The sequence below is a fragment of the Xiphophorus hellerii genome, chromosome 20, assembly GCF_003331165.1.
Source record: "Xiphophorus hellerii strain 12219 chromosome 20, Xiphophorus_hellerii-4.1, whole genome shotgun sequence".
NCBI lineage: Eukaryota > Metazoa > Chordata > Actinopteri > Cyprinodontiformes > Poeciliidae > Xiphophorus > Xiphophorus hellerii.
Window position 1 is genome coordinate 26324537 of NC_045691.1, and position 13444 is coordinate 26337980.

The following is a 13444-nucleotide window of genomic DNA, read 5'->3' on the forward strand; positions in this document are numbered from 1 at the left end:
CAGCGTTTCGGCCCAATTAAACCGTTCTCATGGAAATACGAGACAGATCAGGACATCAACATATAGTAATGCAGACTGCACTGCAGACACGCAACATGTAAAAACAACATGCCGTTACAGCCAACATGCTCCATCGTCAATGAGTTGGTAACTAAGGTGACAAGCGCTGCTCCACTTCAAATTAGGTGAGTCACTCATGAAGTGATGTAGAGAAAGGAGTGGGTGTCAAAGTGTTTGTCATTTGCAACATATACAAGTTTTGTTTAACCCATGAGAGCATTTAAGACTTCTTGGGGGATTTTTTTTAATCATTATTTAACAAACATGCATTTCTTGTCTGTTTTTGTCAGACAGCAGGAAAAAAAAGCAAACATGTGAAATAATTGCCATCATTACAGTAAAACTGACTATTTGTACATGAGGTACTGCTTAGATAGCAGTTTGTCATTATTTAACAATACTAATTTATGCTTTAAAAAAAGACCTATCCTATTCTTTCCTCTTTACTGATCCTCTACAGGTGGTGGATAAAAGATTAGTTCTCCATATTTGTCCTGGTCGCTGTGACTAATGGCCAGCCTGAGGGGGAATAAGACCAAAGTAGACTTCTGCCACCTTAACACCTCTCAGACTTTTATAATCAATTCCTCTCAAATGTCTTCCGGTGTAAAGGCAGCCAAAGTGGCAAGGCCAGTTTGTTGTTATGGCAACATTCCACAGATTTGAAACCGACACCCCTAAATGATTTCTTTAAACATGTAAGTTTTTTTCTTTTTGTTATTGTTGCAATCAATGCACTGTGACTACTAAAAACCACACCTACCAACCAATAACTGACTAGCGAACACTTTTGTATTTTCACTGTTTTCTTTACCTTCATAAACCAGTGGCACACAGTAGTACTGTAAAAGATGGACGTGTAAACATACAAAATATTACGCCAACATTGCATATACAACTCAACCAAGGGGTCACAAAAAAATTCTGAACAATGTGAAAAGTTTTGTATAGCTCATTTCCCTCAGTTAAGGTCCATGATTTATCAATACAGACAGAATGGACAACACACTCCTGACCTAAAATTAATTAATGGGCCACCTCGCATTTGGAAAACAACATCTTGCTGATCGCTAAGACTTTTGACAAAATGTTGGTTACTATTAATCTAAAAGGTGTTTTTGTTTTTTTTTACTATGTTTTACATAGTGTCTTAGCAGTTCCTGGATTCTTTGTGAATATCTTTCAATCTGATTTTGACAAAATGGCTCCCTCCTTAAGGCCTCAGAAAATGGAACATGGAATCAATAAATGTTTGGAAATTGCTCAAAAAAACATATTCCCAATTGATAGAAATCTACAATTCTTTTTCTTGGACCTTATCTGTGTTCCTTTTACTGACCATTGATTTAATTCAACAAGTTTTGTCAAGCAAATTCAGCCGAGACCGATCGCAATCACAAGTGACATTCATGCCCGTGAGTCTGTGACAATGTCTGGAAACGGGTGCAAAAGACATCTGAGGAATAAACTCTGAGAAGGGATTTGCAAGTGCAGCCAGATGGTGCATAGCCTCAAAACAACATGTGATTTGTTATTTTAGCTCCGTCTTACCGACCTCTGAAGTGAAAATGTTCATGCAAATATTAGCAAAGGAAAAAGCCTGCTGGACAGTGGTTTGATGCTCTCAATGGTATATTGACGATGCAATCTTACACTTGTTCCTGTCTTAGATGATGGCACTAAAGAGAAAGTCTTAATCCGCTAGTTTTAGGAGGAGTCTCCTGAATCCGTTTCGTGGTCCTCCTCTATAGGCAGCAGGGGCAGGGCGTCACGAGGGACCACGTACTCTGGCATGTTGGGAAGTCCGGCTATCACACAGCAGCTCACGGCACTCCGGAAGATCCCCATGCCGCAGACCTCTAACCATTCGTTTCTTGTGGCGTCGTAGCACTCGACATGATAGCTTGTGGTGAAGCCGTTGAAGCCCCCGACCACGAAGAGCCGGTCTTCGACTACTTCAATCCCAAAGTTACTGCGGGTGGTGATCATGGAGGCCACATTTGTCCAGGCGTTAGTCTCGGGGTTGTAAGCCTCCACCGAGCGCAGGCGGCTGTTGCCATCGAAGCCACCGACCTGTTGGGAGAGAGAGGAATGTGTGCTGGGTCAGGGGTTCAACTGAGTCGATCCATATTTTAAGCTCTGATGAAAATCAGCTGGTCATGGCAACTAAAGTTATTGAAATGACATGTCAACTATGGTGAAGGGCTTTTCTTTCTTTTGGTCTGATCCTCTTCTAAAGATCATGGGGACTTTTTTCCCAACTGTATCTCATCATGAACTCTTTAAATATAACAACATTTTTAATGAGATTTTGGGAACTCTACCAATAAACTTGAAATGCTCCAACATTGGTGCATTCACACCGGACAATTGAACTCTGACGTGAACCAAAAAAAAAGCAAACTCCGCTCCACCGAAAAAGCCTCATACTTGGCTTGGTTCGAATGCACTTGTCTTTGGCGAGCGGACCGGAGGCCGCTGCAAAAGCAGGAAATGGACTAGAGTGCATGGCATTCTGGGTAGATAAACGCTCTTGTCTGGCTCTGGTTGAAGTATTGGCTCGTGGTCTTTCATCAACAATAAAAGAGAAATCCAACCACTGTTAAAATCTGACGGCTCTCCATCTTTGTTCACATGTCGCGAAGAAGGACGTTGCGCTCGTGTCGTCTTCAGAGGTTTTTGTGTCGTATCCCTCGGTGGTTCTTGGTGAAGCGGCAACAACAACTTCAGCCCCTGTAACCGGCAGGTTTAGAGTTCGTTCTCGCACTTACCGCATAAACATGACCTGCATATGCAACGACTCCTATCCCACTGCGCTGGCTGTTCATGGGGGAGATCATCGTCCACTGGTTGGTCTCTGGGCTGTAATATTCAGCTGTCTGCAGGCAATCATGTCCATTGAATCCCCCACAAATGTAAATCTAAAAAAAGAAAAAAAAAAGTACAAGGATTCAACTGGGACGTTTTTAAACTGTGTAAAAGTTTACGTCCCAGTAAAGGTACTTGCTGTTTCACTTGCTCATCAACTTTATTTAGAAACAATAAATTATTTTCAAAAATGATGGGATGAATGATACTGAATGTATAGTTTTTTTTAGTTGACTTGTTTCATTTATGTCAATGTTTTCAAGCGTTACACCTAGTTTAAACTCCACCATCGGACCTTCATCGTGACCTCTGACTGCAGTCATGTTTGAATCATTACACTGCGAGAAACAATTCTTACAGGCAGGAACAATAATAAAATATTTGCACATGTTTCTTGAGCAAATTAACATTTTTAGCATCCTTGAAACAACAATTAAACAATGTTGGTTTTGACATACATGTAATCATTAATCATTTAATGGAACTATTATAGGAGTCAACTTAAAAGACTACAGCTGCAAATATTTGACTTTTCCTTTTTCCTCAGAGTAAGCTGGCTGACAGCATTAAGACGTTATCGAGGAGGAACATTTTGGTGTTTCAACCTTACGACCAAAGGTCTGAATGGTTGTCGAATTATGTAAAAATATGCAGTCAATAAGTCATGCTGCCCTTTTTCCAAGACAACCTAAACTTTAATTTTCCATCACTTATTTATTAGTTTAAAGGGTAAAACACAAAAACGCACGTCGGCCCTAACTTGAAGGTAATAGGAGGGTTAAAAGCTAAGAGATTCTGTTTGTAAAGTTACAGTGTAAAATAATAAAAAATCAGTAATATTTTGGTTTATTTAGCTTGTCATAACATAAAAAAAAAAAAAATTGGTATTCATTTTTCAAAATTATGGCTTCATAATGTTAGAACTCGAATTCCTAGTCGTTGTAAAAAAAACAAAATTAAAAGAAGAAATAAAATATGTTATTTGTGTATTTATAAATCTCACAGTTCCATACTAAATATCTAATTCTCAAGCTAAATATTTAGCTTGAGAATTAAGTATTTAATAGGAATTACATTTTTACTTTGCAATCTAAACATTTAGTTCCCAAGTAAATGATAAAAAATTAGCTTGTTAACTAAAAAGTTAGGTAAAAGTGACCATTATCACTAATAGTCTACGTGAACCACATCTTAATAAAAGTCAGACATTTTTTTATTGCTAAAAAATGTGTGTATAAGAGCAACTGTTTTGGTAATTCAGCCTGTAGAAGAGGCTGGTTTTGTGAGCAACAGCAACAGGAGAGAATAAAGCACATCGATTCATTGGCATAATCGACATTAATTATTTGCGAATGACATCTTGACCTATGAACTTTATTACAGACAAATATGAAATCTCAGTGATGACCTGTTGAAGCTGCGAACCTCTTTCAGATTACTTTGGTACTGAGTGATGGACATGATTTAATAAAATTTCAATCTGGCAGACTAGAAACAGTTCTTGCTGAAGGTAAACACACTTTAAAGACATGAGAAGACTTGATGTTCCCCAAAGTCCACTGAATTCAATTATGCGCAACTGACTGTTTTTCCACTAATCTTTTTTTTAATTTTTTTTAATGTGTTTTGCAGGTTCAATCGAGGGGAGACAAAGAAGGCAACAATGTGACAACAGCCTAAAAAAGACAATAAATAAACAAACCAACATGACCAACTGGTAGCTGCCATTTGCCGTGTTCATGATTACTTTTCCTGTATACTTCTAAGACAACAACAACCATTTTATCTTAGCTTTCATCAAGGACACTTGATGGTGCTCTGCTTGTAGTGGCTAACAGGACCTCAGGCAAATAAATGTGTTTTATTGCCGTTTTCGTTCCACTCACCTTGTTGTTGAGGGTGGTGCAGTTCGCGTCACTCCTTTGCTCCTGCATGGGAGCAATCAAAGTCCACTGGTTGAGCTCGGGCCGATAGTACTCAGCTGTGCTTAGTCTCATGTGTCCATCATAGCCTCCGATGGCGTAGATGCAGCCGTTCAGCACCGTGACACTAACGTAGCATCGTTGGTAGTACATGGGAGCCACTTCGTGCCAGTTGCCCTTGATGGGGTCGAACTTGCGCACGCTGTTGAAATGCTCCAGCCTGTCAAAGCCGCCGATGCAGTAGACGAAGTTGTTGAGAAAGATGGTGCCGTGGTAGGCGCGAGGACGCTCCGTGTTGTTGGTCACGTTGATCCAGCAGTCGGCGCGGACGTCGTACGCCTCGATGCCGTTGGTGGGACCGCCGCCGCTCCAGCCGCCGATGGCAAGTAGGATGCCAGTCGGCAACCGAGGGCGGGCCAGGGGGTTGCAGACACCGGTCAAATAAGGCCTGATTGAGAGCAGCTGGGTTATTGTCTTGGTGGCTTCAGAGAGGAGAGAGAGACACGGTCCTTGCGTCAGCGTACTGGGCAGCACTTTGTCTCTGATGTAGTCCACGTCCAACAGGGCCAGCCGGATCTACAAAGAGATGACAAGACAGAGACTGTGCACAAGATCGAATTGATTTCACTTGATTTTATCAGTGGTCCTGATTGAATTATATTTTAGTACATGGGGGTGCACGCGTTTGGTTTCCCTAGAAAAAGCGACATCCGTTTAATGCAAGTCATAAGGTGAAAATCATGAACTATTTTACTGAATGTGAAAGCAGACGTGTACATGACAAGTGTATGGTTTGTCTATGTGACGTTTTGCGAGTTTTCTTTGTTTTAACAGCAGTATATGCCATCTGTATAGACTGGAATGAATCACATTCAGTGCAGAACCACACAATCAGGCATCACCAACCAGCTGAATTTAGAGTCAACATGCAGAAAAAACTATTGCTACCAACATATGATATTTGACTGTATAATATCTTATTTAACCCCCATATTTCCTCTACACACCAGCAATAAAAGTATGGTCACTTATTAGATTAACTATAACTAAACTGTGGACAGAGCGATTTTCTGCAATTTCAATGAAAAACAGCAAAAAAAAACCAAACAAAAAATAAATAGGTGGCTTGATTAAAAGAAATTGTAAGGATAAAATATGATAAGAATGTAACTGGTGAAATGCTTGATTCTAATGATATTTCCAGTATTTAATTTTTTTTTTTTTTTTGTATTTCTATGTTTTAGATGTAGGACAAGTCCAAGGACTTCCTTACTTGTCCACTAAATAACAAGTAAGGAAACCAAACCAGGAACCAGGAAGTAAAACTCCCAGCAAAATGAAGCACGCTTGTATTCTGGTTATGCTTAAGAAGTCCACAGGAAATTTAGTTTATAATTTACGACTATCGTAAACATTGTATTGTATTCAAACAAAAGGTCTTGAATGGTTGTCTCATGGTGGCCGGAGAACTTTCTGAAAATTCAGTAGACCTTAGAAGATCCAGTATACCCTAGCGCTGGGAAGTTTGACTCTTTTCAGACTCTTTTGGGTCTTAATTTATCATCCTGTGTTTTTGCTTCACTTTTCAAATATGAATGTTTTGTATGGCATAAATTATTTTTGTATTTGCTTGCTTACAAAAGCAGGCATCCCCACTTTTGTGTAATATTTTAATCAACATTTTGGTTTTTATTTCACACATAAAATAAACAAATGAGCTCAGTAACCAAACTACATCCTCAGTGCATGTTGGCATTAAAAGTAAAGGAAAAAAAGAAAAAAAGAAATAAAAATCAATCTGGGTAGGCTGATGCCGCGCTTTCTGCTCTTATTTAGTATTTGTCCAGTTTTTCAGAACACGCGGTCCAAAAAGAGGCAAGCTGCCATGTTGCAAATCAATGAGCAGGGCGGAGCCACTGAGAGTGAGAGCTGAGCAGCGAAAGGAACAAAAAAAAAAAGTGAAGCTTCAGTGTTGCCGCTGGAGTGGAGATCATATGGTTGGAGTCATTTGCAACACTCTGCATTACAGACAGGAGGGCAGAATATATGCCCTCCTGTCTCAGCCACAGAGAAACAAATACTTGCATTAATATTACTCCTATTTCTATCAATCGTACGCTTTTTATCTCCATCTGAAGGTGCGACATGTGAACGTGAAGGGAAAATAAAGAACACAATCAATCTATTAGAACATTATTGAAAAGCCGATTTATTTTTGTAACGTCACCACTAAGTGAAACAGAATATGTAGATTAATTATACACAGATGGATGTTTGACCGCTTTAAGCTACTAACTACTTAACTACTGTACCTTAGAAAAGAGAGAAGGGAAGTGCGCCTGTCGCTCTTCGAGAGCATGACTGGTCCACCTTAAAATGGCCTCGTACACCGTCCTCTCCGTTTTTACGATCAAGTTGTCCGTTTCGATGATGTCGGTGAGCTCCCCGGCAGAGAGCAGCAGGAACTCCTCGCACAGGGCGACGGCCTCGAAGTGCTTCAGAATGTAGCAGTAGATCTTGAAGTGCAGCACGGGCTGCGGGCAGACGGTCGTCGTGTACCTCCACATCCCGATGCAGTTGTCCGGGTGGATCAGGTCCTCGATGAAGATGCAGCAGGCGTGCACGACTTCGGGCGCGCACAGCAGGTTGGCCGTCAGCAGCAGCTGCTGTACGTTGCCCGCGGTGATGGTGAGGGAGTTGGTGTACGCGTAGTCGAGTATGAGCCCCATGACTTCCGCGGATATGCCTGGTATGTGGAAAATCTCTTGGTCGAGGCTGCAACTCCGTGTGAAGAGTTCGCTGAGGAGAAGGCAGGACAGAGAATCATATTTTACCCTGGTGCAATCGCAACTCTTCAAAAAATGTATACATAAGCACAGTAAAAAGGAAAAATTGATAAGAACAGATACTACTAAGCTAATCAACTTGTGGTTATTCCTTAAACTGGCAAAAACCTTTGCGATCTAAGACAGCATCGAAATTGTTATCGCGTTATAACTTTATGTGTATTATAAAAGTGGCAGGAAAAAAGTTTTTGTGACACATTTGTGGTGACTGAGACAATCTGTGAAAACATCAATCTCCTGCACCTCCCCTCTGAGCTACAATATCGATCCGCACGGATTCCTCCATCCCATTCAAAAACAACCAATCAGAGTCGGGAGGAAGGCCTCTGTCCCTGTCATGTTTGAAAGCTAGGATCAGTGTGCCTGAACTGAAACAATTTTTGTTTGAACGATGCCTTGAGACGACATTTGTTGTAAACCGGTGCCGTGTAAACAAGCCGAACCGAACTGAACTGGATCTGGGCCTTCAGCAAAAAACACTCAACCTGGTAAAAGGGAAGAAAAAAAGAAGGACAAGCAGAAGAAGGAGAGGAGCATTGATATTTGATATGCGGCTGAAGAATCAGAGAGCCGAAGAAGATTTTCCATGCTCAATGCCCCAATGTGTCTTAAACTCGGACAAAAAAAAAAAAAAAAAAAAACACACTCTCAGAGGCTGGTAACGCTCCAAGAATAAAACAGCCAAAACACAAACTCGGTGTGTCTGCACACAGACCAGCACAGCAGCAAGGCATGTTCTATTCACAAAGAACAGGCGAAAAGTTTCCTAGATGTGCTGGTGGAGACAAACCCCAGAGGACTTGCAGCTGTAATTTTAATAAAATGTGGCTCTTGAAAGGCTTGACTCGGAGGGGATGGAGCGCTTCTCAGAGTTTCACAACTCAAAAGCCAAAGTCCTTTTGTTTTTTATATAGTTCAATGTTGTTCACTGCTTTGTACGTTCAAAAGATGAAAATACCTTTGCAAGAAGCACTAAAGCACAGCCATGTTATGATTCCTTTTTAAGGAAGTACAGGATATTCCAAACTATTTCGTCTGTGCCGTATATTTGTGCCAGTGCAAGCACATTTTTGAAAATCTTTTTGTGATTGCACACAATTTAATTTGATGAAATATAAGTGGAAATCATAAACAAAATGCAAAAAAAAACAACAACAAACAAACAAAAAAACCTTTCAAATATGTGTAGGCCAAACAGTGATGTCAAGTTTTCTGAAATCCCTGTAGGTGAAATCCGTTCTGGAAGAATCGCAGGTCTGCTTCAAAATGCCTGATAAAACCGATTGGACAACCGGTTAACGTTCAGTTTGTTGAAAACTGGTCGGCTGACGCAGGATGACGTCTAAAATACGCAATGTGCGGCATATTTCAGGAAGAAACAAATGGAGTATCTGTTGATATCAACATAAATGAACCCGTTAATATTAGACTAATCTTTTTTTCTGTAACTAGTTGTCCTTCTGCGCTACTTATTTATTTCCTTTTGCTTAGGAAAAATATAGATATTGTTGCTTTCTGCTTGTGTCTTGGGGAGTGACGCCTCGTGTGTAAAAATGCCACGCAGTGGTGCAAACAAACAATGGAGGGAGGAGAGATTTGCAGGTGTACAGATTGCAGTTTCCTTGAGTAAAATCACCCCGGTTAGCTCCAAACTGACCGTCTGAGTCAGTCATCGGGGAATGCCCGGAAGCAAGATGACCTCCGGTCTAAACGTGGTGCGTCGCCGGACACAGACGTAGTTCAACCCTTCTAACATCTGCGCTTCTTCTCTTTTGTTGAAACCCGGTGTTTGACACATTTCTGTTCCTCGGGGGGGGGGGGGGGGGGGGGCTACAGTCATCTCCTTCGTTTTGTTTGTTCGCGGACCAGAGCTCCGTCAGCTCGGCCTCAAGTCTGAGTCCAGAACACCGGAGCGTGAAATGGAAGTCTGAGCAGTGCACTTGCTTTTGAGATATTGACCAACTGGTTTGGATTAAAAAAAAAAAACAAGAAAAAGAAAAAAAAAACTCGTTGCTATGGTTATGGATCACCACAACTTGTCAGAGTGATATGTCAGAAAAACGAGGACGAAACAAAAGTGGGGGGAAAAAACGGCGCAGTGCTACTCCAACGAGCTGCCGCATTCTTCTGCGCAATTCCGTCCCACTCAAATCCCCATCTGGACCAGAACATTGCCCCCCTTTTCCAGCTAATTAAAACATAACAAGTCACGTGACTTGCCCGACTTACCAGAAATACGGAGTGCAGTTGCAGAGGATGATCTTGTGAACTGGGAACCCGACGCCCTCGGCTATGATGACGGCGTCGGTTAACTTTCCCGCCAGGCGGAGCTGGTTGTACACCGAGTCCTGCTCGTTTGGATGCTGGACTTTGTCGCTCATTTTGAACTTTGGAAGAAATTAGAAACATGATCTCTGATTCGGTTGCTATGCAATCACAGCAACTTGGTGGAACTGTACCTCAGAAACTGAAAAAAAAAAGGGGAAAGTTTGAAAAATGTTTACCTTCAAAATCCAACTCGGGCCTCTGACTGTCACAGCAGCGTGTTGACACACAGCGGCGGCGGATTTGAGAGAAACGGGACGAATGAATCACTCGAACATGACTCAGGATATATATGTACATATACATATGCATAATTTTAATTTTTTATTTATTCGTTTATTTATTTTAGCTATGCCACTCCTATTTTGGCGAATCCTGTAGAATTTTTCTGCTAAACTCAGAACCAAAATTAATAAAATAATCTCAATTTAAATGTAGATTTAGTGAATATAATGGCGTTGTGGTCTGATATGTCTGTGGTTCTTTCTGCTTCTTTTTACTTTTTTTTTTTAAACCCAAATAGATGTGCAGATGAAAAACAGTTTCCATTTTCAGAAGGCTACCCAAAGAGCTTAACGTCAATTTAAAGGGACAGACTAAAAACTAAAAAAATTACGTTCTCTGTAAAAACAAAGCTTTTCAAAATAAAAGAAAACCCCTCTTCAACTGGCCTTTTAGCATGCACATTTGCATTTAAACTTTCTATCAATCACATTGATCAGTGATGTGACAAAAAAAGTCTGATTTTTTCTTTCTATCCAACACTAAGGTGCCAAAGTAGAAACTGCCTGCTGAAATGCCACAAAACACCGAGTCAGCAGTTCTCTGATAACCTGATGGGTCCAAACGGCTTGTGACCAGCAGGGGGGGGTTCTTTTTAAACAAGACGCACCAGAACACAGAATAGTCCACAATATTTTATTTAAACAATTTCATTAAAACATTTCTTTTTAAAAGCATGGCTTCGGGCCTACTACTCTGTCCCTGGAAAGGAAAAGGGATCATGTGAAATAAAAGGACAATTTGAATTATTCCAAAAAAAAATAAATGAACAAACAAAACATGTAATGCAAAAGAAAACAAATTAGTAAATCAAAACAAAAGAAAGCAAACTCTTTAGTAATTTCAATAATAAGCAAACAAACTGTAAAAGGAAAAAAACACACAAACACTTCAAACGGTGGAACAAATCGTAGTCCAATTTCAATGCCTTTCAATGGGGCCAGAGGAGTCGTGTCCCGCTCGCTCAGCCTGTCCAATCAGCAACAGGTTGCCTTCAGAGCGGCCCAAACAAACACCGGCAAGACAAGACAAGACAGCAGACCGTCCAAGCGCTGCAACTCCAAAACAATCCCAGGAGTGGTAGCACAGCCGACCCAGGGAGAGAGCGGATCAAGCACACCAGCCACTTGGGCAGCCGTCATGTAGTAGGGGAAACAAAGACACACACACCTCGCAGCGGCCTGCTCAGCTATAAAGCTATTTGCCCCACCCACCAATCAACTGCACGCTACTTGATACACCTGGTGCACATAGTTGGGAGGGTGGAACACCATCCCACCACAGGCTCAAACTGGACGAGCAACTCAGAAATGTATTTCAGCCCAAGACCATTTAGTGCTTCTCAGACAAATAGCAGAATTTTAATGTTTGTCCTTTTTCATAAACATATTCCGATCATGACCCATTTTACTCATTTACTCCAACAAAACGAGTATATATTAGACTTATTAAAACACACACCCACACGCACACACACACGCCCCCCCCCCCCCCCCCCCCCCCCCCCCACACACACACACACACACACACACACACCCCAACAACAACTCCAGTCTTAGAAAACATCACCGCAGTTTACGCAAACACCGTCTTACAAATCCTGGCACCGCCTCCATGTTTTCCATCGGCTTTTATTTACGCGAGAGCCCGTGATTATTGGCGCGGAAAACGGAGGTGGGAGGCGTTGCGCCACCCATGAGCTTCACTCGCTGAGAAAGGAATGAATAGGCTACATAAGTTATTTGTTTTGTTTTGTTTGCAGCGTCTCCAGATGAAGCAAAGGCGTCCAGGCTTCACTTCGTTCCCGTTGCGTTTGCGTTCATTCCTCTTTATTTTCCTGAGAAGACAACACATTGGAGCGCTTCTCATTGTGTGCTAGTTTTGTGTGTCGTTATAATTATTATTAGTAGCATTTAATTCATTTTTATTATTACTATTCATCCGTTACTCTGGGAACAGATGCTGCCTGACAGACTTTGACGGCATTTCTTATGGGAGGACGACAAGTGGAACCTAATGTTACAAAGTTAATCGTGCAAAGAATAAAAGCTGATTTTTAAAAAAAAAAATACGGTAAAAGTGCCTATTTATGCTTCTTGAACTTTTTTACATTATACAACCTCACAACCACTGTGATTTGATGTGACAGGCTTAACAAAAACAGCACACAATTGCGAAGGACACAGGGGTATTGCTCGTTTTGACCCGTTTTTTGTTTTTTTTTTTACAAATAAAAATCTGTCGTTTATGGCGAGACGCTTTCACTCTGAAGGCCTCGGAGGTTTGTTAGGGAACACGAGAGAGGAAACGGCGATGAGAAAAAGGTTTCGGGTTCAGGTTTACGGATGTTCGGTCCATCATCTAAAGACCGAGAGGAACAACTGCAATCCTAACAAAACAGGAACCTGCCCTGACCGGGCAAGAAGAACGTTCATCACAACAGCAGCCGAGTTAGAGTCAAATCTTTATGGAAAAGTAGCAAGTAAATTGTTTTTGCTGAATGATGGCCATAAAGTGTCTGATTTTGCAGTTTGCTATAAAACGCCTAGGGGACGAAGCCAGCATGTTGCTCGGTACGATCAAACCAAAACTGAATTATTTGGCTTTCACGCAAAAACTCTGTGTGGCGGAAAACCAAGGCGGCCTGCCACACCAAAACACGAGATCAACAGAAAACAAAGTGGTGACAGATTCATGTTCTGGGGGAGAGGGACACAAAAGCTGGTCGGAGTTGATGGAAAGATGGGAAGGGAATCCTGGAGGAAGAACAGAACCCTGTAAAAGACTGAAGTCTAAGGCAAGAGGTCCACCTTCCAGCAGGAAGACGACCTCAAACGTACAGGTAGAACAGAAGGAGTCAGATCAAACTATATCCGGGTGCTAGAGTGACCTAGTCAAAGTCGGAACTGGACTCAAATGACAAATCTATGGCAAGACCCGAACCTTCCCATTCGTTGACTCTAAACCCAAAGTCTGACTTTGCAAAAATATAAATCTCCAGATTTATGTGCAAAGCTGGTCCGGAAGCGGCCATTAAAGACGTTGTTGCAGGAAGGACCAACCCACGCACAAACATACATGTTAGACATTTTGTGGTCAATTTAATCTGAAATTCTGGCATATTTCTTCTTCCAATTCACA

The 13444-nt window shown here is 41.4% G+C and overlaps 1 protein-coding gene across 1 annotated transcript; it reads right to left on the reverse strand.

Moving 5' to 3' along the window:
• Positions 1-287: 287 nt before the first annotated feature.
• LOC116710068 (kelch-like protein 10) lies at positions 288-10144 on the reverse strand. The gene is made up of 5 exons (XM_032548867.1): positions 9926-10144; positions 7163-7649; positions 4815-5426; positions 2832-2981; positions 288-2133 (listed from the first exon to the last, which is right to left on the reverse strand). The coding sequence occupies exons 1-5, from the start codon at positions 10075-10077 to the stop codon at positions 1768-1770; spliced, it is 1767 nt and encodes a 588-aa protein (XP_032404758.1). The 5' UTR covers positions 10078-10144; the 3' UTR covers positions 288-1767.
• Positions 10145-13444: the final 3300 nt, after the last annotated feature.

Bases quoted from the DNA above. Each gene is read 5' to 3' on its own strand.
- LOC116710068 (XM_032548867.1), bottom strand. From the start codon at position 10,077: ATGAGCGACAAAGTCCAGCATCCAAACGAGCAGGACTCGGTGTACAAC. The intron at 5,427-7,162 runs GTACAGTAGTTA...ATCTCTTTGTAG, and splicing joins TCCCTTCTCTCTTTTCTAAG to ATCCGGCTGGCCCTGTTGGA. The intron at 2,134-2,831 runs GTAAGTGCGAGA...CTCTCCCAACAG, and splicing joins ATGCAGGTCATGTTTATGCG to GTCGGTGGCTTCGATGGCAA.